Here is a 21,807-nt window from a genome sequence, read left to right as displayed (position 1 = left end):
TTTATTCATTCATTTATTTTATATTACGCTGCTGCCACACAGATCTAATATAAACATGTAATTTCTTTCCCAGCTGTTCACAGACATAACCGACTGTTTTTGTAACTCATGTGTGTTTTTAACATAAACTTGTGTGTATTTGACAGTTTAAGCGCAATACGACATGAAAGAGAACTTAGTACTTAAATGCCGTGTGACAGCCGCTTAATATTCAAAACCAAACAGATGTTTTGTTTTGGCGGAGTATCTGAGGTAAAAGCTGTAAAAGCACAGCTCTATTCTCAAAAAGAGGGCAGGGAGCAGCAGACCATTTGTATTTAAAGACACATGCACGAAAACAGTGTGTTTCCGTTTCCACTCAAAACAGGCATTTTCAAAATGATATAATAAATGATCTGTGGGGTATTTTAACCTGAAACCTCACATGCACATTCTAGGGACACCTGAGACTCATATTACATATTTTCTTTGTGTGTAAGGAAAAATCCCAATGATGACTTTGTTTTATTCAGAGTGTTTGACTTCTTAACAAAATTTTCTCAGTCAAAGGAAATGCATTTTCTCTGTGAAAACAAATACAAAATCCTCAGCAATACTGCAGGATTCTTTCTTCGTTCTAGAAATTGATTCATATTATTTTTGGATGCCTGTATTGATGTTTTTTCTCTTCTTTTGTAGCTGCCTGTGCTTGAGGTCTCAGCAGTCTGATGTTGTGGAAGGGTTGTCTACCTCTAATCCAAACCAAAAGAGATTCTGTTGGCTCAGAGCCTGCGAATGAGAGCCTAAAGCAAGCCGAGTGAAGGCGCACACACAGAGTTGATTAAAATGGGGTAAGTTTTTATGACTAACACAACAAAAGACCTATTCTCTAACACAATTTTTTTTAGCAGAGGCCTGCAGATATAGTATAGCCATATAGTATATATATATTAAGTACAAAATGTAAAATCAATCAGGGAACCTGATTAGTTTGTCATGAATCTGGCTAATCCAGTCCTCAGGTTTGAGTGTCCTTGAATCTCTAGTATTTTGGCTTGGTATGAAGCTATTGTCTCACTGAGAGACTGTCTGCTCTCGCTTTCTTGTGTCTGTAATAGTTCTCCTCAAATTGGAAAGGAAGCATCTGCCTGTCTGTCACACACAGAGAGGACATAGTGGGCCCGGCGTGAGCTGATCCTGTGCCACATGCTCATTAAACAAGCTCCTTATGCTAATTGACTGTTTATTCACACGTCAGCAGTTTTCGAACGCAAACGAAGAAAACCCTGGCAGCGCTATTGAGACAGTGAGTCTAGTCGCCCACGAAGATAAATCCTCCCGAGCGCTCCACTGTACAATTCACAGAAAAACAAAAAGGGGGTTTTCGATCTTTTTATCTCTTAAATGGAGCGTTGAAAATAGCCTCATAATACCAGAGGGGTTTCAATAGCTCCATTTTAATTAAATTGGGCCAAACGTTAATTGAACACCTGAACATGCTGGGCTTCCCCTACTTAAAATCACTAGTTTCCTGCCTTTTTCAATCTAATCGCAATGCCATTGTTGTTCTCTGACAGGCAATGTGAAGAAGATGAATATTCATCTAGATGGATTTGTCCTGAAATTATTGTGGCGTGTTCTTTTGTAACTCCTGGCTTGACCCTGATTTCTGTTTGAGATTACGGGTGGATATTAATATGGCCCAAAGCAAGGCAATTTGTACTAATTACTAAAAGAGAAGCGCTCTCCTAGCTAATCCACGCTTCTCATCTGATTAGTGGAATAAGAGCCCTGGGCGAGTGTTGTGGCTCTCTTCATTACTGTCCCTTCTGATTTTCTTCCCTCTTGGTTTAATGTTTTTAATTCCAGACATAACTCCCCCAACCATTTGATTTGTAAAAAAGAACAAGCCATTTTTAGAATAAGAATTTGATTATACAAGTCAAATTAACTACGCATGATGAGCATTATAATTACTGGAGTAGTTATTGAACTGTTAAACATCCTTGTGTTCGGAAGGATCATTAGATGTGTATACACAGTATACTCCATTTATAAATATGTGAGAAATGTAGAGTGAATTTCATTTTTGCCCCCTTTTAGGGCAGTTTTATAGAGACAGAGAGTGCTATTTGTAGGGTTGTTTCAATGAGATAATTTTGCATTTTCAGAATCACCTAGAGTAATCTTCAGTAGCACATCCTCATGATTAATTTTGAAACCTGGGGTAATTTTAGATCTTATCTGGTATTTTAAAATCCTCAACTGAGCACGTATACCCAAGGATTATAAGTGAAATATATTTCTTACACATTTGGTTCTTTATTTATTTATATTTTTTGACCAAATACGCCATGGAGAAACTATAGGAGCCCATTTCTGCCACTGAATAAAAAATAAACATCTCATAATTCTGAGAAATAAACTCACAATTTTGACTCATGAAGTCAGAAAAGCAAGATATAAAGTCAGAATTGCTGGATGTAGACTTGCAATTCTGACTTTTTTTCCTCAGAATTGTGAGATATAAACTCTCAATTCTGAGAAATGAAGTCAGAATTGCAAGATATAAATTTGCAGTTGTGAATTATAAAGAATAAATAATAAAAAAAATAAAGAATTGAAAGATATAAACACGATTTTGAGTTATAAAGTCAGATTAGTGAGATATAAAGTATATATAAAGAGAAATAACTTGTTTCAGAAATGTGAGTTATAAAGTCCAATTTTGTGGAGAAAAAAGACTAATATGTTCTCAGAATTGCGACTTCATATCTCACAATTCTGACTTAACTCGCAATTGCGTGTTATAAAAAAAAATCACAATTGGGGGATCTAAACTTGCAAATCTGAGAAAAAAGTCAGTCACTTTATTTCTCACAATTGCGAGTGTATATCCGCAATTCTGACTTTATTTCTTGCAATTTCAAGTTTATATTACATCGATTTATATTATTCTCAGAAGAAAAGTCAGAATTGCGAGTTTATATCACATAGTTCTGAAAAAAGTCAGAATTGCTAGATGTAAACTTGCAATTAAGAGAAAAAAGTCAGAATTATGAGATGAAGTTGCAGTTACCTTTTTTCCAGTTCCATAAGAAACAGTATGCCAGCTTTAAAATAATGAATTATTTTCCATAGCAGTCAGTTATAGACAAGAAAAACCCATTAATGCTGTGTGAAGAAAGTAAACATATTTTTCAAAATGCTAAATTATGTATTTTTTATGTGATTGTACTAAAGCCAAAAGAAATTAAAATAAATTAAAAGCCAAAATATTATCTAGAAAATCTTTCTTTCTTTTTTTACTTAGAATACTGTTAGAGCTTATTACCCTGATGAAAAATATTTTTTTCAGTGGACCAAATTTGCCAAAAGTCTATAAAAGTCATTTTAGTTTCTTTATCTAATTTTTTACTAAAAACCTATTTTAAACACCAGGTATTTGTCAATTACTGATGTTTTTACTGATGCATTTCTGCAGGGCTGTGATCCCGGTGCTCCTTTCTGGAATAGGCCAGCTATTTCTGTGGCCATGCCGGATGTGAAAGCCCCACAATGTGAGTACTCCCCGGCAGGCTCTCCTGCAGGCTGCAGCATGGACTTGTCCATGGACCTGTCCGTCCTCAGCTCCCCACTGTCTGCTTTCCCTCACCACGCTGTGCCCACCTTCCCTGGCCAGGATGTAGTGCCGGGCCACTGCAACAACAACAATGGTCTGCTCAGCAACTTGGGGGTCTACTGCTCCACCAGCAGTATGCATCCCCTTAAACATCCTGATGGTCAGTCTGGATACGGTACGATGCGCTTTCCACCAGGCTGTGTTAACACTGGTGGCACCAGGCTTTACCGCAGTCTTGAAAACCTGCACTGGGCTGCTGTGTCCGATCCCAATGCGTATCCTTACAGAAGCGTGGACAGTGAGTTTATTCTCCACTGCACTTCTAGCAGCCACTGGTATGATGGACCTCCTCAGGAACCGCAAGTTTACGGCTTAATGCCTTCCCATGACAGCATGGCGATCTACGGCCGTCGAGGAGTGGTAAGGAAGGATATTCCACTCTTCCCACAATGGCTTTTACCTGCGGTTGAGGACTGGGGTTTGAACGGAAATGCTCGAAAGGGTCTTCGAGACAAGCTGCGGCTCCAGAGCACACGTGTGCTGGAGCCCAACAAGCCCTTGCGTCCTCAACCTGTGCTTGGTAATGGACCTTCTTCGTTGTATCCATGCGATCAGGATGTAGCAGTTCGGCCTGGGCTGGCATCATTGCAAAGGAACGGACAGCAAGAGTTGAGCGCCCGTCGCATCACCAGTCCCGAAGAGATCAAACAGGAAGCACTACGACGACTGCAGCTCCGAAGGCAACGAAGCACCCCTAACCTGGCACTGAATTCCAGACAGGAGTCTAGTTCCATAAGTAAAGCTTATACCTTAGATCCCATCAGCACTAACTCTGCCCAGTCGACCCCTGAGAGGAAAAGACCCCCGATGGGCCGCCTGCACATACCTACATTTGAGGAGTTTAAGAGAATGAGACAGAAGGAAGGCATTAATAACCACAAGTCCTCTGACAAGCATATAGAGGAAAGAATACAGACAGAGGAAACGCAAAGTGCTGGAAGAACTGATATTGACGTCAACAAGGTTCAGGATTCGAATCACAGCGGAGGGGAGATGTCTGAGCCCAGTTCTACCACTGAGGTCCCGGGAGGACCCATCTGCACGGGCCCAGTGGCTCGCTCTCCATTACACTCTCAAGCTGCTACAGGAAGAGACGTGGAGACAAAGGGCCCAGCAGGCCCTGGGGCCACAGATGTAGCGGTTGTTCCCTTTCCGCCCCGCAGGGAGAGTGGCGATGGCCCATCCAGCTGCTGCCCGGCAATCCTTCTGGACGGGACAGACCTTTCCAGATACGGAGCCAAAATCTACAAAATGAAGGATGGCTTTCTGGGATCCGCCCTGGACCTTATTAAAAAAAGGTGAGTGGATGGGAGCTGCTGTGACTTGTGCATTCATACTACTTAAAGGGGTAGTTCATCCAAAAATTAAAATTCTGTCATTAGACCTTTGTTCATCTTTGGAACAAAGATGAAATCAGAGAGCTTTCTGACCCTACATAGACAGCAACACAACTGACATGTTGAAGGCCCATGGTACTCTCTTGAATGCGCAGCAAAGGATGACACGGAAGAGAATAAATTGTTGAATAAAAAAGTATTCTTGTAGCTTTATAACATTAAGGTTGAACCACTGATGTCACATTGACTATTTTAACTATGTCTGTACTACCTTTCTGGGCCTTGAACGTGGTAGTTGCGTTGAATGGGATGAAAACCTAGGTTGGATTCAAATCTGGGTCTGCTATTATATTAAAATGGTTTCAATACAGATTTCCATGGCTGATGACCGACACATGTCTGAGATTAAAATTGAGTAGTTCGCTGAGTATTTCCTCTTTAAAACTGTGGATTCTCAAAGGCTGTCCCAGAAACACGGTTTGAAACTGCCCTTTTTTGCTATGTCACAAACTTCGTTAACCAATCATGTCAATGGAGAGAGTCCTATCATTAGCATGCAAAATATACCAATAGGATTACCAGCACAAAACCAAAAATTAAAAAGAGCAAACTGCTCGACGCTAACCGCTAACTTGAATAATAACCTGTGGCAACAGTGTAAAAGTAGCCCGGAGTCAGACCCACCTCCCTAAATAATGAATGTTACAGTATCTGCTATTGTTGTCTGCTAGTAAAAACATAGTTTTATCACTGATTATCCGTGTTTGGCCATTATATTGCGTTTACTACATTTGGTGGATCAGGAGGCTCTGGCTGGTGTGAGTGGAGGCAAGGCTAATTTGCATATTCATAATCCACATATAGTAAATGAGGCACGAGGTGTTGAGTTCCATTTAAGATGTTTTAAGGCATGAGAAAAAAAAATTCACAAAAAAACATTTAAATGTCATTTGATTGATTAAAGATTAGTTTTAAGGCATGAGAAACATTTTTTCACAAGAAAAAACATTTAAATGTAATTTTAATGATTAAAGATTAGTTTTAAGGGATACAATTTTTGACTATAGGGGACTTTAACATTTCAGTGTTATTAAATTAGTAGTGTTTTTAAAGATTAAATGGTTAGCCCATGATTTACTCACCCTCAAGCCATCCTAGGTGTATATGACTTCCTTCTTTTAGACAAATCCAATCTGAGTTACATTAAAAATTATCCTGGCTCTTCCCAGCTTTATAATGGCAGTGAGATGGTGTTTCTGTTCAACAGTCCAAAACAAGTCCAATAAAGTGCATGCATTCTTTATAAAAAGTCTCTCTACAAAAAAAATCCTCCTTTTGCACTTCTAATTCATGATCGCTGTTTTGTTTTGCTCTCCACTGCGCTTCTGTGTTCGTCACTTCTCAGCAGCGTATGCGCAACACATACTTTCTACGTCATCCACCCGGAACGACTTCCGTTAACGATAGAAAAGTGATGGCTATGTTATAAATAAGGATATTTTTCTTAGAAAAACGCTACAGGAGGCCTTGGAGCCATGTGGAGCACTTTTTATTATGGATGGATGCACTTTATTGGACTTGAACAGAACAGACTTGAACAAACAGAAACACTCACTCACTGCCATTATAAAGCTTGGAAGAGCCAGGATAATATTTAATGTAACTCTGATTGGATATTGTCTGAAAAAAGAAAGTCATATACACCTAGGATGCCTTGAGGGTGAGTAAATCATGGGCTAATTTTCATTTTTGTGTGAACTAACCCTTTATCTAAGCTTTAGTAGATAATGACAAAGGGAATCTAAATGCAGAAATAGAGGAAATGAGCATGAACAATTCAATATTAAATATTAGTCAATATATAACCAGGATTGACCATTACCAATTAAATAATAAATCTCTATTATCCACTATTTCGATACCACACAGTTTAAATGGGAAAAATGGACATCAGCTGGAACTGTGTAACTCTAGGTTACTCTGTGAAAACAAATCCCATCACAGCTCCAGCACTGTTTGCATCAGCATGTGTGTTATTGATTTATTCTTGAATCTCTCCACATCTTGTATACAGAGAAACAGAGTGAATATATCATTATTGATGTGATTTTTAATGTCTTCATTTACGCCAAGTACACAGTAGCAGATGTGATATTTGCATATAGTGGCATATTCTGTGGTGATTAGCAGGTTTAGCTAAGGCTATTACAACTGATGTTAAATATCCTGTCCTAATCATCTTTGTCTTGTTTTCCAGTACAAAATTACAACCCAGAAAATTCAGTTTTCCTAAGAAGCAAAACTGCAAAACCCTGTTTTGTAGAATTTTAAACATAAACTTAATTGAATTTTGTTAAAGCTTCAGGTAAAGTTATTGTGTTTTATTGCTAAATATTATTATGTTACTGGGAAAACAAAAATAAAGAACCAGATTTTTGCAGTAACAGCAATCAGAGGAAAAGAACTAGATACTATAGTAACAAACCCCATTAATTCCCCATTGATTCACTCAGGCAGTAGATTCTTCAGTAGTTGTGTTGTGTTGTGGCAGTTGTCTGGTTCACACCTGTCCACCAACAGCACGTTTCACACACAGAATCTCACACAAGCGTGAAATATGCGAACCTGACAGAAATTTGATTAACATAACAGCACATAACTCTGGCCCTGGCAGTCTTCTCAAATTTAGCATGGATGCATAAATCTGTATAGATTTTCCTTCAGCCGCTTTTGCTCCAGACATAGCACAGAGCTTAATTGCTGGTGCGTCAGAAGCTTTTCGACATTACTGAGCCTTTCTCTAATGTTATGTTCCTCCAGGGCAGGAGTTCAATCCGGGCTGTGAACCGTCTAAATATAACATCCAATATCCCAGCTGTCCCGTAGTGCCTCAAGTGAGGGTATTCATTTACTACAGAGCAGCCCGGGGCTTCCAGGTCTTTTTTATGAGACTTCTATATAGTTATTTTCATTTATTGTCTGCTTGATAGAAGAAAGAAGAGCAAGTCACAAGGCAATGCTCTTATTTAAGCTTACAGTCACTTTATCTTATTGACTAGAATAGACTCATTTCAAGGGAGCTTATTGTCTTGATGTGATTTTTTTTTAGATTGAGTTGAATAAAGGGCAGTGTTTAAAAAAAAAACAAGTCTGTCAGTACGCTGTAATAAGTGTCTTTATACCTTGTAATAGATTAGAAAATAATTTAAGAGAAAAAAATCCAATTAATGGCCTCATACAGCACTGCTGAAATGACAGGTAATATATCTGCAGTGCTCTAATGACAATTTCATTCGCGTGTGAAAGACATTGGTTTTATTGCCACTTTCAGACCGTTATATTAATTACTGTCAGTCCACGGCTACAGGTTTGTGAATGAACTTTTCCACATTTTACTGTTAGGATTAAAATTGATATTAGACACGCGTCAGCTATTAACATCTGCATTTTGTGGTTCTTCTTTTCCTAGTGAGATGTCAAGGCTTCTTTGTCTTTGTGTGTTTTCTTTTGAATGCTTCAGAGCTCATGGCTGTGCTGTCAGCACTATTCTCAGATGGCGTCTATGCAAATTTATGACAGTGATGAGCACAGCATTATCAGATTCTGAGGTACTGAAGCATCAAAGGAGATGGAAATTATGTGGAAGGGGCAATTAAGAGCTTATAAGAAATCAATCAAAACACCTGTTTTTTTAAATCCTAAGAGATGTCTGTATATGAACAATAGCTGGGGAAAACAGCTGATTGATATATTTAAAAGTATGTTTATTCAACAGTGAATGTAGAGCCATCAACATTCAGTAACAAATGTCTTTTATACACTGCACAAAAAAATCATGTTGTTATTCACTTTTTTTTTGCCTTGTTCTCTAGTAAAAATATTTAAATATCCTTAAAACTATATACAGTACCATTCAAATATTTGTACTTTGCAGTCAGTTATGTCAGTAAAAGTCTCTTATGTTCCCCAAGGCTGCATTTATTTGATAAAAAAATATAAATACTTGACAAATATTTGGTAAAAACTATGAAAGCCTGTTTCCGGCACTGAATAAAAAAATAAAAAAGGTAACTACGCCTTTTAATCTCACAATTCTGACTTTTTGTCTCGCAGTTGCGAGTTATAAGGTCAGAATTGCGTGATATAAACTTGCAATTCTGAGAAATAAAGTCAGAATTGTGAAATATGTGACCCTAGACCACAAAACCAGTCATAAGGTTAAATTTGACAAAACTGAGATATATACATCATATAAAAGCTCAATAAATAAGCTTTCTATTGATGTATGGTTTGTTAGGATAGGACAATATTTGGCCGAGATACATCTATTTGAAAATCTGGAATATAAGGATGCAAAAAAATCTAAATACTGAGAAAATCACCTTTAAAGTTGTCCAAATTAAGTTCTTAACAATGCATATTACTAATCAAAAATTACATTTTGATAGGTTTACAGTAGGAATTTTACAAAATCTTAATGTAACATGATCTTTACTTAATTTCCTAATGATTTTTGACGTAAAAGAAAAATCAATAATTTTGACCCATACAATGTATTTTTGGCTATTGCTACAAATATACCCCAGCGACTTAAGACTGGTTTTGTGGTCCAGGGTCACATATATACTCGCAATTAAATATAAACTCGCAATTCTGATTTTTTTATCTCAGAATTGCATGATATAAACACGGAATTGGATTATAAAGTTTAAGATTATAAAACTGCCAGACAAAGTCGCAATTCTGAGATACAAATATTTGCAAGTGAAAATTGTGTGATAAACTTGCAATTGCAAGACAAAGTCCCAATACTTAGAAATAAAGTCACAATTTTAAAAAAATTAAGTCAGAACTGCGAGATATAAACTCACAATTCTGACTTTTTTAATATCTCGAAATTGTGACTTTTTCTCACAATTGCAAGTTCTTAAATCAGAATTGTGAAATTTAAACTTGCAATTTTGAGATCATATCAGATCCCTTAAAATTTGACTTTATAACTTTCAATTGCGAGTTTATATCTTAGAATTCTGAGAAAAAAGACAATTCTAACTTTATTTCTCGCAAATGATTTTTGAATTTCAAAAAAAGTCAGAATTGCGAGTTTATATCACCCAATTCTGACTTTATATCTCACAATCCCAAGTTTAAATCTTGCAATTCTGAGTTTATTGTGAGTATATATCTCGCAAAAAGAAAAAAGTCAGAATTGCAAGTTTATATCACGCAATTCTGAGAAAAAAAGTCAGAAAAACTCACAATTCAGACTTTTTATAACTCACAATTGCAGTTAATATCACGCAATTCTGACTTTAGAACTTTTAGTTGCAGGTTTTTATCACGCAATTCTGACAAAAAACTATTGAGATAAGAAATACTTTTTTTATTCAGTGAAGGAAATGGACTTCCATAAAGAAATGATTTAAATGATTATTATTTGAATAGATTTTAAATGTAATTTATTCCTGTGATATCCAAGCATGATTTTCAGCAGCCATTACTCCCGTCCAGAAATCATTCTAATATGCTGATTTGGTGCTCAAGAAACAATTCTTATTATTCATGTTGAAAACAATAGTGCTTAATATTTTTGTGGAAACCATGAAACATTTCAGGATTCTTTAATAAATAGACAGTTCAAAAGAACAGTATTTTCTGTAACATTATAAATATCACTTTTTTAGCAAATGAATGTGTCCTAATCATTTCTTTTAATACTTACATATCCCAAACATTTGAACAGTAGTACATTTACCTCAAAAGTAGTATTTATGTAAGAAAATAATTTATTTATTTTTATTTTAAGTAAGATATATATTTTTTTTCTTGTAAATCCAAAACATAAGTTTAAAATTGACTTATGTGAGATTAACAAGAAAAAAGAATAACATTTTCTGAAAACATTTTATCATACAAAATAATTTACAGACAAACAAAATAAGAGATATTTTCTGAAATCAAACCTTATCATACACAGTTTGACTGGTCTATTATGTGCTGTTATTTATTCACCGGCTGCGGTGTGTGGGGTCATCCACGGATACATAGGCTCCTTTTCTACTTCGCGCACACACAGAGGAATCTAAAAGATTGATTGTGCTTGTTTTCCGATTCGGAGCCCTGCAGCGAGGAGTTCAGGTGTTAATGTGAATTGATGCGTCTAATTGCTGTCCTCTGTGAGCCCCTCTGGTCTGGGGGGGCACCGGTCCTCTCAAGGGGGATGGGGGTTGACCGCACGGCACGTGTAGGAGCGGAGAATCAGGAATTGTAATTCCAATTTAACACTCCCATTTCCCTCCCTTTGTGTTCTCTCTCCCTCTCTCCGCTCCAGCTGCAGTGCAGAGATTGCAGCCGAGACTCCCGTCCGACTGTCGCGTGAGCAGAATGACGTCACTGACATCACCGCTCCCCAGCCCAGCCATCAGTCTGCCCACGTTGCCATGACAACGTCGGCCTGCGGAGAGGAGGCTTGCACCGAGCCCGCGGGACAACAGGGGAAAGCGGCGACAGAATGCGTAAGGAATGCTGCCGTCTCACGCACACCTCTGAATATCACCTCTGAACGAGGAAAGCAGGAACTGTCATACGTGTTCAGGGAGGCTGAGGTTGCAGGAGAATCTGCACGGTAGAGGCGACTGCAGACATGCAGCGGAGCGTGCAGAGCCGCAGCTAAGAGCAGCACGCAGGGAGGATTAGAGCCAGGTTTCATGGTGGTAACTGCTTTATGGTTCTTCTGTGTGGCAGGTTGTGTGTTGATGCTCACTGCTGCTTGAGATGCCAGCCAGCTCTTCATTGCGCCACATTCATTCACGCCACATAGCTGGCTGTATGTTTTTATGTTTTTAAGGTTAAGGGTGATATCGAGGAACGCTGGCATTCATGTGCAATGTTGCTATGATTCAATGGCCAGCCGTTGCGCACAGGCGCTTCTTCCGTTTTTGCATTTCTGTGTGTTTTTAATTAAGATAACAGCTGGCTTATTAATTATTCTGTACGTCACCTGAAGCCCAGGTGTCTTGTTTCTCGTGCATTGATAGCGCTTGAGAACCTAATGCTGACGAGCGACCTTTTGAGGGTTTTACGCTATAGATTTGTGTTTGTAGCAGATGCATTTGAAACACACCATATACTGACTTTTTGGAATGACAGAGGTTTAAAAGTTGAAAGGTTATCAGTTATGTCAGTTGAAGCAGATGTAGTCGGCGTGAACGCCTTAAAAGAAAGAGATATAAGAGATATTTGCGAGATACAAACTCGCATTTGCAAGAAATTGCCTTGAATTAACTCACAATTCTGACTTTATAACTCACAATTGTGAGTTTATATCACAATTCTGAGAAAAAAGTCAGAATTGAGTTTATATGCAATTCTGAGAAAAAAGTGACTGACTTCTGACTTTATAACTTGCAATTGTGCGTTTAATTCACGCAGTTCGTAGAAAAAATGTCAGAATTGTGAGTTTTTATCTCGCAATTCTGACTATAACTTGCAATTTCGAATTTATATCATGCAATTCTAAAAAAAAGTCAGAATTATGAGTTTATATCATGCAATTATGAAAAAAAGTCACTACTGCATAACATGGAAGATATTGTTTTATTCGCAAATTGCGAATTATAAAGTCAGAATTGCAAATCTCGAAATTGTAACTTCTTTTCTCAGAATTGCGAGTTTATATCTTGAATTTTGACTTTTTTAACTTGCAATTGTGAGTTTAATTCACACAGTTCGTAGAAAAAATGTCAGAATTGCGAGTCTTTATCTCTATTTTGTTTAACATTGACTTTTTTCTCTGAATTGCTTGATATAGACTCGCAAATTGCGAGTTATAAAGTCAGAACTGCAAATCTCGAAAATTGTGACTTCTTTTCTCAGAATTGCGAGTTTATATCTTGAATTTTGACTTTATAACACACAATTGCAAGTTAAGTCAGAATTGTGAGATATGAACTCTCATTTCCAACTTTTTTCTTAGAACTGCGTGAACAATTGAGTTATAAAGCCAGAATTGCTTAGAATATAAGTTTATATGACGTAATTGTGACTTTTTCTCAGAATTGTGAGGTTATAACTATAATTCCGACTTTATAATATGCAGTTGTGACTTATTAAGTCAGAATTGTGAGATAAAAACAATTCTGACTTTTTTGCAATTGTGAGTTCATATCAAGCATATCTAAGAAAAAAGTTGAGTTGTGCGTTTATACAGTATCTCGTAGTTCTTTATAGACTTTATAACTCGCAGTTGTGAGTTACCTCACAATTCTGTGAAAAAAATGTTGGAAATTGGCTTCCATAAAAACAGTAAAACTGTGAAATATTATGTATTTATATATATTTTAAATTTAATTTATTCCTTTGATGGCAAAGCTTAATTTTCAGCAACCATTACGCCAGTCTTCAGTGTCACATGGTCCTTCAGACACTGACCCATTGACAGAAACCATTTTAACACTGACTACCATTTTATGGACAAAAAAAACAGGGATATTTCTCAAAATGTCATATTTTATGTTCCACAGAAAAAAGTCATACAGGTTTGGGAGCAACATAGGGTTGTGTAAATCATGACAGAATTTTGTATTTGTGGGTAAGCTGTCCTGCTAAATAGTGACTTTAAACCATCCGGCAAGCCGGTTTTGAAAAGGAAATGGGTTTTTGAATTATTTCTGTTGAGATACACTTTTTGTAGTCTGTCAATAGACTTTTTAATAAACAGTAACTGGGCATGAAAAGCCACAGCAAAGGATTTTCCACTTACCACCATTACAATATATTAAAAGCTTTGGTAATATGACACCCTCTGGATGTACCATGATGCAGAGACTCTGATCGATGTCTGAAACAGTTAGTGGTTCCATTAATTCTCATATGTGCTTAGGAATCAAATCTGCCTTTATTGAGGTTTTACACTATTACACTTGCGATAGGATTGGATATGACAGGTTATGTTTGGCTGTGATTGGTTCATGCCATAAATCCCGCCTCTTGTGTGAATGAACAATATAATGGCATTAATGGGAAGACTAATTGAAAAAAGTGAGTAAACAGCTCACACACTCAGATTTAATCATGTTGTTATGACAAAATACGACTTGAAATGGCCTGAAAACATGATCTGTGGGAGTTTTTAAGTGAGTAATCAGCTTGGTGAAATTTAAGGTAAATCTTTGTGTCTGTGATCAGTATTTACCGAGCTTTGATGACTGATGATCCGGAAAATTCAAAAATAGTTAAAAGTTCTTAAAAGTTCACTCTGCCTCCATTGAGGTTTTACACTCTACAACTCTCCCCTTTCAAACACACACACACACACACACATGCATATATTTTAGACCAGTGCTCTGCCATGTGCCATGTTGATTGACAGATCTTCATCCTATCAGCAGGTTTCTGGGGCGGGCTGCAGACGCTCCAGCTCAGACGCGGCCTATGAGCTGGCTGAGTCAGTGAGGGCCCAGCGTGAGTGCCGCCTGCGGCCCCACTACAGCGACCCCATGCCTGCAGACGCCACCAAGCGTAAGCAGCTGGAGATGAAGATCGCCGCCGCAGCACGTTTGCACATTCACCGCAGAGACAGGGACAGTGGTAAGACTCTTTTAACCGCACTAAGCTTACAGTTCTTGCTGTAAGTAAATTTAACTCGTGTCCTAGTTTTGTACTCACAATACTGACAATTTTTAGGCTTGTCTGTAACCCAAGGGTATCACTTTAGTACTCTGCTTTTACTAAAACCTGGCCTTAGGAGGCTTTTACTGTAGGTCCGTCACATGCATGACCACTACCCTAAGGACTGCTTTTATCTTTCTGAACTGCAGCATTCATACTGAGTTTCTGTACTTTGTTTTGTTGTTTATAGACTTAAAGGCAAATGCATATCTATTCTTAAATTAGGGGTGCACACTATACTGTATGAGCACAATATTGGTTATTTTCCATTATTTGTCCTTTTTTGAGTGTATCGGTATTACCAAACATTCAAATACGCAATTGTTTCTAACTATTTTAAGATTGAGATAATCATGTAGCATTAACTATCTATCAAAAGGAAAAGTGATAGATTATGGCAAATACTTAACACTCTGAGCTCTGTCCAGAGCATCGTCCTCTATTATTATAAGCAGTTGTGTTTTTCTGTTACAAACAGAATCATTTGGTATAGCTGATTTAAAAAGAAACATTTTATATAAGTATAGATTTTAAAAAATATTGATTTATCATAACTGTCATTTATCTGATATTATAACATTAAAATAATTTTGTGTTTTTTATTTATTCTGCAAATAGTGCAAAGAGCCAATCTTACCAACTCTGCCCAGTTCTCAGGTATTTAAAATTTTAGTGCGAACAAGATGCTATTTGTTGCTATTTACACATTACATCATTCAAAGGTTTGGGGTCAGTAATTATTTATTTATTTTTAAAATAAGATGCTGTTCACAAAAATGTATCACAGTTTCCACAGAAATACTAAGAAGCGCAAAATAATTAAAAATATAATTATTGATAATAAAAATATTAATAATTTCTGAAGGGTCATGTGCCACTGAAAATTGGAGTAATGACTACTGAAAATTAATCTTTATTATCACAGGAATAAACTACATTTTAAAATATATTACAATAAAATTGCATTTTCAACTGCAATAATATTTTACAAAAATAATGTTTTTTGTTTGTTTGTTTTTTATCAAATCAAAATGCTACCTCACTTTTTTGAGAATCATTCAAAGATCTAACAAACCCAAACTTTTGAACGGTAGTGTATACTAAAAGTATCTAACATTTTTTATTATAAGTATAGCTGCCAAATACACTACCAGTCAAATTTTATGTTTATGTTTATGTTTTTTAAAGATGTCTCTTCTACTCTCCAAGCCTGCATTTATTTGACAGCAAAAACAGTAACATTTTTAAAATATTTGTACTAAAATATTTAGTTCTTTTAAAATAACTGTTATCTATTTAAATATATTTTAAAATGTAATTTATTCCTGTGATTTCAAAGCTGAATTTATAGCATCATTACTCCAGTCACAGGATCCTTCAGAAATCATTCTAATATACTGATTTTATTCTGATTTGCTTCTCAAAAAAACATTTATTATTATGTTGAAAAACAGCTGAGTAGAATTTTTTCAGGTTTCTTTGATGAATAGAAAGTTCAGAAGAACACCATTTATCTGAAATAAAAATCTTTTGTAACATTATAATTGTTTTATAATAACTTTTGATCAATCTAAAACACCCTTGCTAAAAAAAGTATTAATTTCTATAATACTATAATACATAAGGTTTTTATTTCAGATAAATTCTGATCTATGGATCTTTCTATTCGTCAAAGAATCCTGAAAAAATATGTACTCAACTGTTTTAAATATTGATGATGATAATAATAATAACAAAAAAATATATATTTTGTTTTACCTCTACTGTTCCAATGTATGTGACTTTAAAACAAACATTTTAGGGTTTTTTACTGTTTTATTAGACATTTTTGACTTTTTGAATCATCACTACATTATTAATGTAACTATTGTTATGAAATTCAGAGAGCTGATCTTCAGAGGTTTGTTTGTTCTTTGTCATCAGTGCCTAGCACAGCCAGGGGCCGCTCGGAGCCCAGAGGTGAGGAGAGGAGCAGGGGCCTGGGTGTGAGCCGCACCGCACAGCACCGCTGGAGTACCGTCAGCAGCCTGAGCGCAGACAGCGGTGTCGTAGGCTTGAGTGATGAGCGTGAAGATGAGGAAGAGCCTCGTCGTACCCGCCACAGTGCCGGAGCCGAGGTGGAACGTGTGGACAGCGGTATCGGACCCGGATTGGCTCGGGGCTGGAGGAGACCCTCGCCGTTCCTCAGGCACTGGGATGTTCAGCAGCCCTGTCCCGATTGCGGACACAAAGAGGGTGCCCGCGAAGAAGGCATGTGTGAACGCTGCTCCAAGCTACGCACAGAGCGCAAAGAGGCCATCCTAGAGTTTCTCAACACTGAGTCGAGTTATGGAGAGGACCTTCGCATCATCAAGGAAGAGTTTTACTGCCCCATGCAGAGTGCAGGGCTGCTCACAGCAGAGCAGCTCACCGTGGTATTCGGCAACGTTCAAGAGCTCATTGATGTCAATGACAGGTTCACAGAGCACCTGCAGGACAGCATTGATCAGGCTTTTGATCAGGTAAGGAATGCTAGTAATGGAGTGGCATTTTGCCAGGCTAGTATGTGGCCATTTCAACATTAACATAAGAAATGTTACATGAGCACCAAAACCAGTCATAAAGGTAAATTTATTCAAATTGAGTGAGATCACCTGAAACCTGAATAAATAAGCTTTCCACTGATGTATGGTTTGCTAGAATAGGATATATTTGGCTGAGATACAACTATTTGAAAATCTGGAATCTGAGGGTGAAAAAATCAAAATATTGAGAAAATCACCTTTAAAGTTGTCCAAATGAAGTTCTTAGCAATGCATATTATTAATAAAAAATTAAGTTTTTATATATTTACAGTATCCTTTTGGAACATGATCTTTACTTAATATCCTAATGATTTTTGGCATTAAAAAAAAAAACGATCATTTTGACCAATACAATGTTTTGTTGACTGTTGTTACAAATGTGGTCCAGGGTCACATATTAGAATGATTTCTGAAAAAATCATAAGACTGGACACTAAAGACTGGAGTAATGGCTACTGAAAAGTAATAACAATGGTAAACCTAAATAAAACGGTGACTGTCTCCATACAGGGCGATGAGGACCTGCAGACTGTGTGCATTGGAGAAATCTTCTTGGAGTTTGTCAACATGCTTCCAGCGTTTCAGACCTACTGCCTGCAGCAGTCCACATCTGTGAACATGCTCAACACTCTGGAGAAAGAAAAAGAGCTTCTTAGGTACACAAAATATATAATATAAACTGCTTAACTGCTTTCCCAGTTTCATTGAGTGTTACAAATAAAGGTAGTTAAAAGGATAGTTGACCCAAAAATTAAAATTCTGTCATTAATTACTCACCCTCATGTCATTCCAAACCCGTAAGACCTTCGTTCATCTTCAGAACACAAATTGAGATATTTTTGATGAAATCCGAAAGTTTTCTGACCCTGCATAAACAGCAACATTACTACCACATTCAAGGCCAAGAAAGGTAGTAAGAACATTGCAAAATAGTCCATGTGAAATCAGTGGTTCAACCGTAATTTGCGCAAAGAAAACAAAAATAACATCTTTGTTCAACAATTTCTTCTCATTTGCATCTGTCTATGCTCAATGATGCTTTAGGGGGAAGAAAAAACTATGCAATAAAGGCACAATATGTAATTTTTGCTACTAGACAGTGCATATTCAAAATAAACAACAAAACAAAGGCGAAACGAGGCCACTGGAGTAATTGCTAATGAAAGACGTTCACAAACTGCTGGAAAGCAGCAGAGTTTTTATTATGCCACAGTCAACTGCTTCCGCTCCTTCAAGTCATGCATATGTGGGGTAAAACAGCACTGTTTTATCATACTAGATACATTTAATTGTGTTGAAAGTTCTGTTATAATGCTACTCTGTTCGTTCGTCACCTGTCTAATACAACACATAACAAAATAAAGAATCTTTTCATGTTTTTAACAAAATAAAACCAGAAAATCAAGAGTGTATGATGTCATTGGCAGGCATGACACTACTTAAATTCTTATTTCTCTGGATTTAAACATTCATGGAAACATTTAAGAGTAATGTAAGTACACAAGTCAACAAAACACTATTCTAGTGGGTTTTGGATATTTTTATCAAAAAATCTTACATATTGTGTCTTTAAGAGCGAGGGGTGTAAACTTTTGAACAGAATGAGGATGTGTACATTTTTTTAATTTGCCTAAATATCATATTCTTTTCATTTAGTACTGCCCTTCAGAAGCTACAGAAGACATATTCATATTTCATATGCCCAAGAAGACAAAAGAAGTTAAATTTACTTCACCCCCGGCTCTTTAATGCATCGTTTTTCCTTCTGAAGCATCAGTGAGCATTTGAACCTTCTGTAATAGTTGCATATGAGTCCCTTAGTTGTCCTCAGTATGAAAAGACGAATCTCAAAGTCATTGTTGGAAAGGGTTCAAATACACAAAAATGCTGAAAAACCAAAGAATCCGTGGGAACTGACAGATTTTTTTTTGAAGAACAGTGGCCAGTTTCCCCTAAAAAGAGACTCATGAACAACTATCACAAAAAAAAAAAAAAAAAACACAGCTGTGGATCATTCAGGGTAACAACACTGTATTAAGAATCAATTAAATCAAGTGTGTGTAAATTTTTGAACAAGGTCTTTTTCAGAAATTCAACTATTATTTTCTCTTGTGGACTATATGTAAATGTCTTTTATGAGAAATATATTATTCAGGTCAGTACAAAATAAAAAATAACATGCATTTTGATAAAATAATAAACATTTTGCAGATTCGGCCAGGTGTATGTAAACTTTTGAACTCAACTGTATATAAAACTTTGCTCCTTTACATCCCTCAGGATATTCCTCGACGTCTCCCAGAATGACAACACTGCACTTAGGCGCATGAACCTCCGCTCCTTCCTCATGGCACCGCTTCAACGTGTGACCAAATACCCATTACTGCTAAGTCGCATCAGCAAGGCCACCAACGAGTGTCACCCAGACTACTCCCGCTTAAAAGAAGCCAAGAGCCGTGTGGAGTCCCATCTAGAGCACATCAACATGAAAACCAAACAGGAGGGAACCGCCACGTGGTCCTTACGCTCTTTCCGGCGCGACAGCCGCAAGAACCGAGAAGTCATCAATATTGAGATGAGAGAGCTGTCGATGAAGACGGTGGGCTGGACACGAGAAAGCACACGCTTCATCATGGAGGGGCCGCTCCAGTTAGCGCAGCCCGCTGATGGCCAGTGGCTCAAGAAGGGAAGCAAATCCCTCAAATTCCAAAACGTTCAGAGTTTGCTCATGGTACGCACAGTGACCGAAGGGAGTCTGGAGACTTCGGAGACAGTGCAGGATGGTGTACTGGTGCTCATCAAAGACAAGAGCAGCGGGAAATTCACTGTGTTGCGCGAACCAATCCGACTGGCGAACTGCGTGGTGTCCACCGACCCCGACTGTGAAGACACCTTCGAGGTGCTGGACATCCGACGTGAGGCCTTCGTTTTCCGTGCCTCAGATAAACCTCGCACTCAGCAGTGGTTTCACCAAATCAAGAGATACGCTTGCGATTTGGGATCCTGGAGAAAGAGACGTAACGCTCTTCCAAATATCATGATTAACACGACCCAGAGCCGGTCCTGAGACTGAGCCCTCTTCCCTTCCCAGAAAAAACTCTGATGTAAATAATAATAATAATAAAAAAAAATATTTTGTTGAGCGAACAGTATTTGTGTGGGGGAACCAATCACCAGTGGACTTTGCAAGGTTTTACTGTGATTTGACTGATAATTAATAGAAACTGCAAGAGGGCACTTTGTATGAGATTTGGGAAGAGGAAAAAACAATGTCAAGCAAAAAGTAATGCCTTTCGGCATACCAAAATGAGGGCCTTGTTTGGCACCTCACTGCTGCACTTGTAAAACACTGATTGTACAACCAGTTTGCTACTGAGAAGAAATGTTCTCGGTTGTGAAGTGGTATTTGTGATAAGCATGAGGGAACAAGTTTGTGACTTTATGTGGAGTTTTTAGTATGCACAACCGAGTGGAACCCTGTGTTTTGTGTGAAGACTGAGGTAAAGCTGTTTTGTTTTCGGATCATTGTAATCTCTCTCTTCCGTTAGCATCTATTCCCACTGCCATTCAGGAGCAGTTCTCATATGTGTGCTGGTTTACAAAACAGCAATAATCTTCATTGTATTATGTAGCGGCAGTCAAGCTGTTTTTATTCACAGGTACCCATATTCTTGTGATCGGTGATGTAACAAACATGTTTTGGTATGTTTTCTCCACAATCTAATGAGGGTGTAGCATCAGTCTAAGCATCAAGTATTGTCATTGCCACATTATGGTTGTGCTGAAACCATCTGTGGCTAGAAACCAGCTCTTCAATTAGAAAATGTCAATTAGATGTTTTCCCCCCTAAATTATGTAGTTTATAATTACATTTTTACTTTCCTTTGTAATCTCTGAGGGGGAGAAAATATGTGCCTTTGTTTATTTCATACTGAATGAGTCCTGTTTGTTCAAGTTTTCCTCTGCGTTTACCTACAAATCAGGCCTTATGTCAAATTAAGAAAAAGAGATGTAATTTTTCAGTAGCTGCTATTATATTCCGACTTCCCCGTTGATATACAAGACTGTGCTTTATGACGACTTGTTAAATGTTAACTGTTTTTGTTTGATGCACTTTAATATGAAGGTCCTGAAACTGGAGCGAGGACATTGTTCTGCAGTTTACAAAGCTTTACTGTACTTTGTTTTCAAGATTGTTTTAGCTTTAAGAGAAAATGAACCACAGTTGACTTCAGCAATAGCAATCAGCCACATTCACAGTCATTCTGGTCTCTGTGTGTTTCAAGTCAATACTGATGGATCGTTGCTATCACTGGATTTAGGCTTTTAGGTTTCAACATGAATATTTACTGGGGGGTTTTCCAATGGCATTGATACTGTTAGAAATATCATATTGTAGCTTCCACATTACACAATGAAGAGTTGAACCTGCCAGGATTGAGACTTTTAACTGAGACCAATCAAGCTGTTAAATACTATTTCCATTCTTAAGAATCCTAATTTAATTTTTTATTTTTATTTTCTGTTGTGTAAAATATTGTGAATTACAATTAAAAATGACAAGTATCCATCTCTC

The 21,807-nt window shown here is 37.3% G+C and overlaps 1 protein-coding gene across 2 annotated transcripts; it reads left to right on the top strand.

Annotated features, from left to right (window-relative positions):
* Positions 1-684: 684 nt before the first annotated feature.
* Positions 685-21,806, top strand: LOC141340929 (uncharacterized). 2 transcript variants are annotated; one of them, XM_073846049.1, is made up of 7 exons: positions 685-830; positions 3,464-4,959; positions 11,330-11,513; positions 14,388-14,586; positions 16,591-17,168; positions 17,742-17,887; positions 19,512-21,806. In XM_073846049.1, exons 2-7 carry the CDS (start codon positions 3,515-3,517, stop codon positions 20,296-20,298), a joined length of 3,339 nt encoding a protein of 1,112 aa, XP_073702150.1. In that variant the 5' UTR covers positions 685-830; positions 3,464-3,514; the 3' UTR covers positions 20,299-21,806. The 2 variants fall into 2 exon arrangements, with proteins under 2 accessions (XP_073702150.1, XP_073702149.1); XM_073846048.1 differs by having other exon boundaries at positions 14,385-14,586.
* The last annotated feature ends 1 nt before the right edge of the window (position 21,807 follows it).

This window comes from Garra rufa, chromosome 8 (assembly GCF_049309525.1).
Source record: "Garra rufa chromosome 8, GarRuf1.0, whole genome shotgun sequence".
In the NCBI taxonomy this organism is placed as follows: Eukaryota; Metazoa; Chordata; class Actinopteri; order Cypriniformes; family Cyprinidae; genus Garra; species Garra rufa.
The sequence above is the reverse complement of the archived record's forward strand: the minus strand, read 5'-3'. Positions and strand labels throughout refer to the sequence as shown.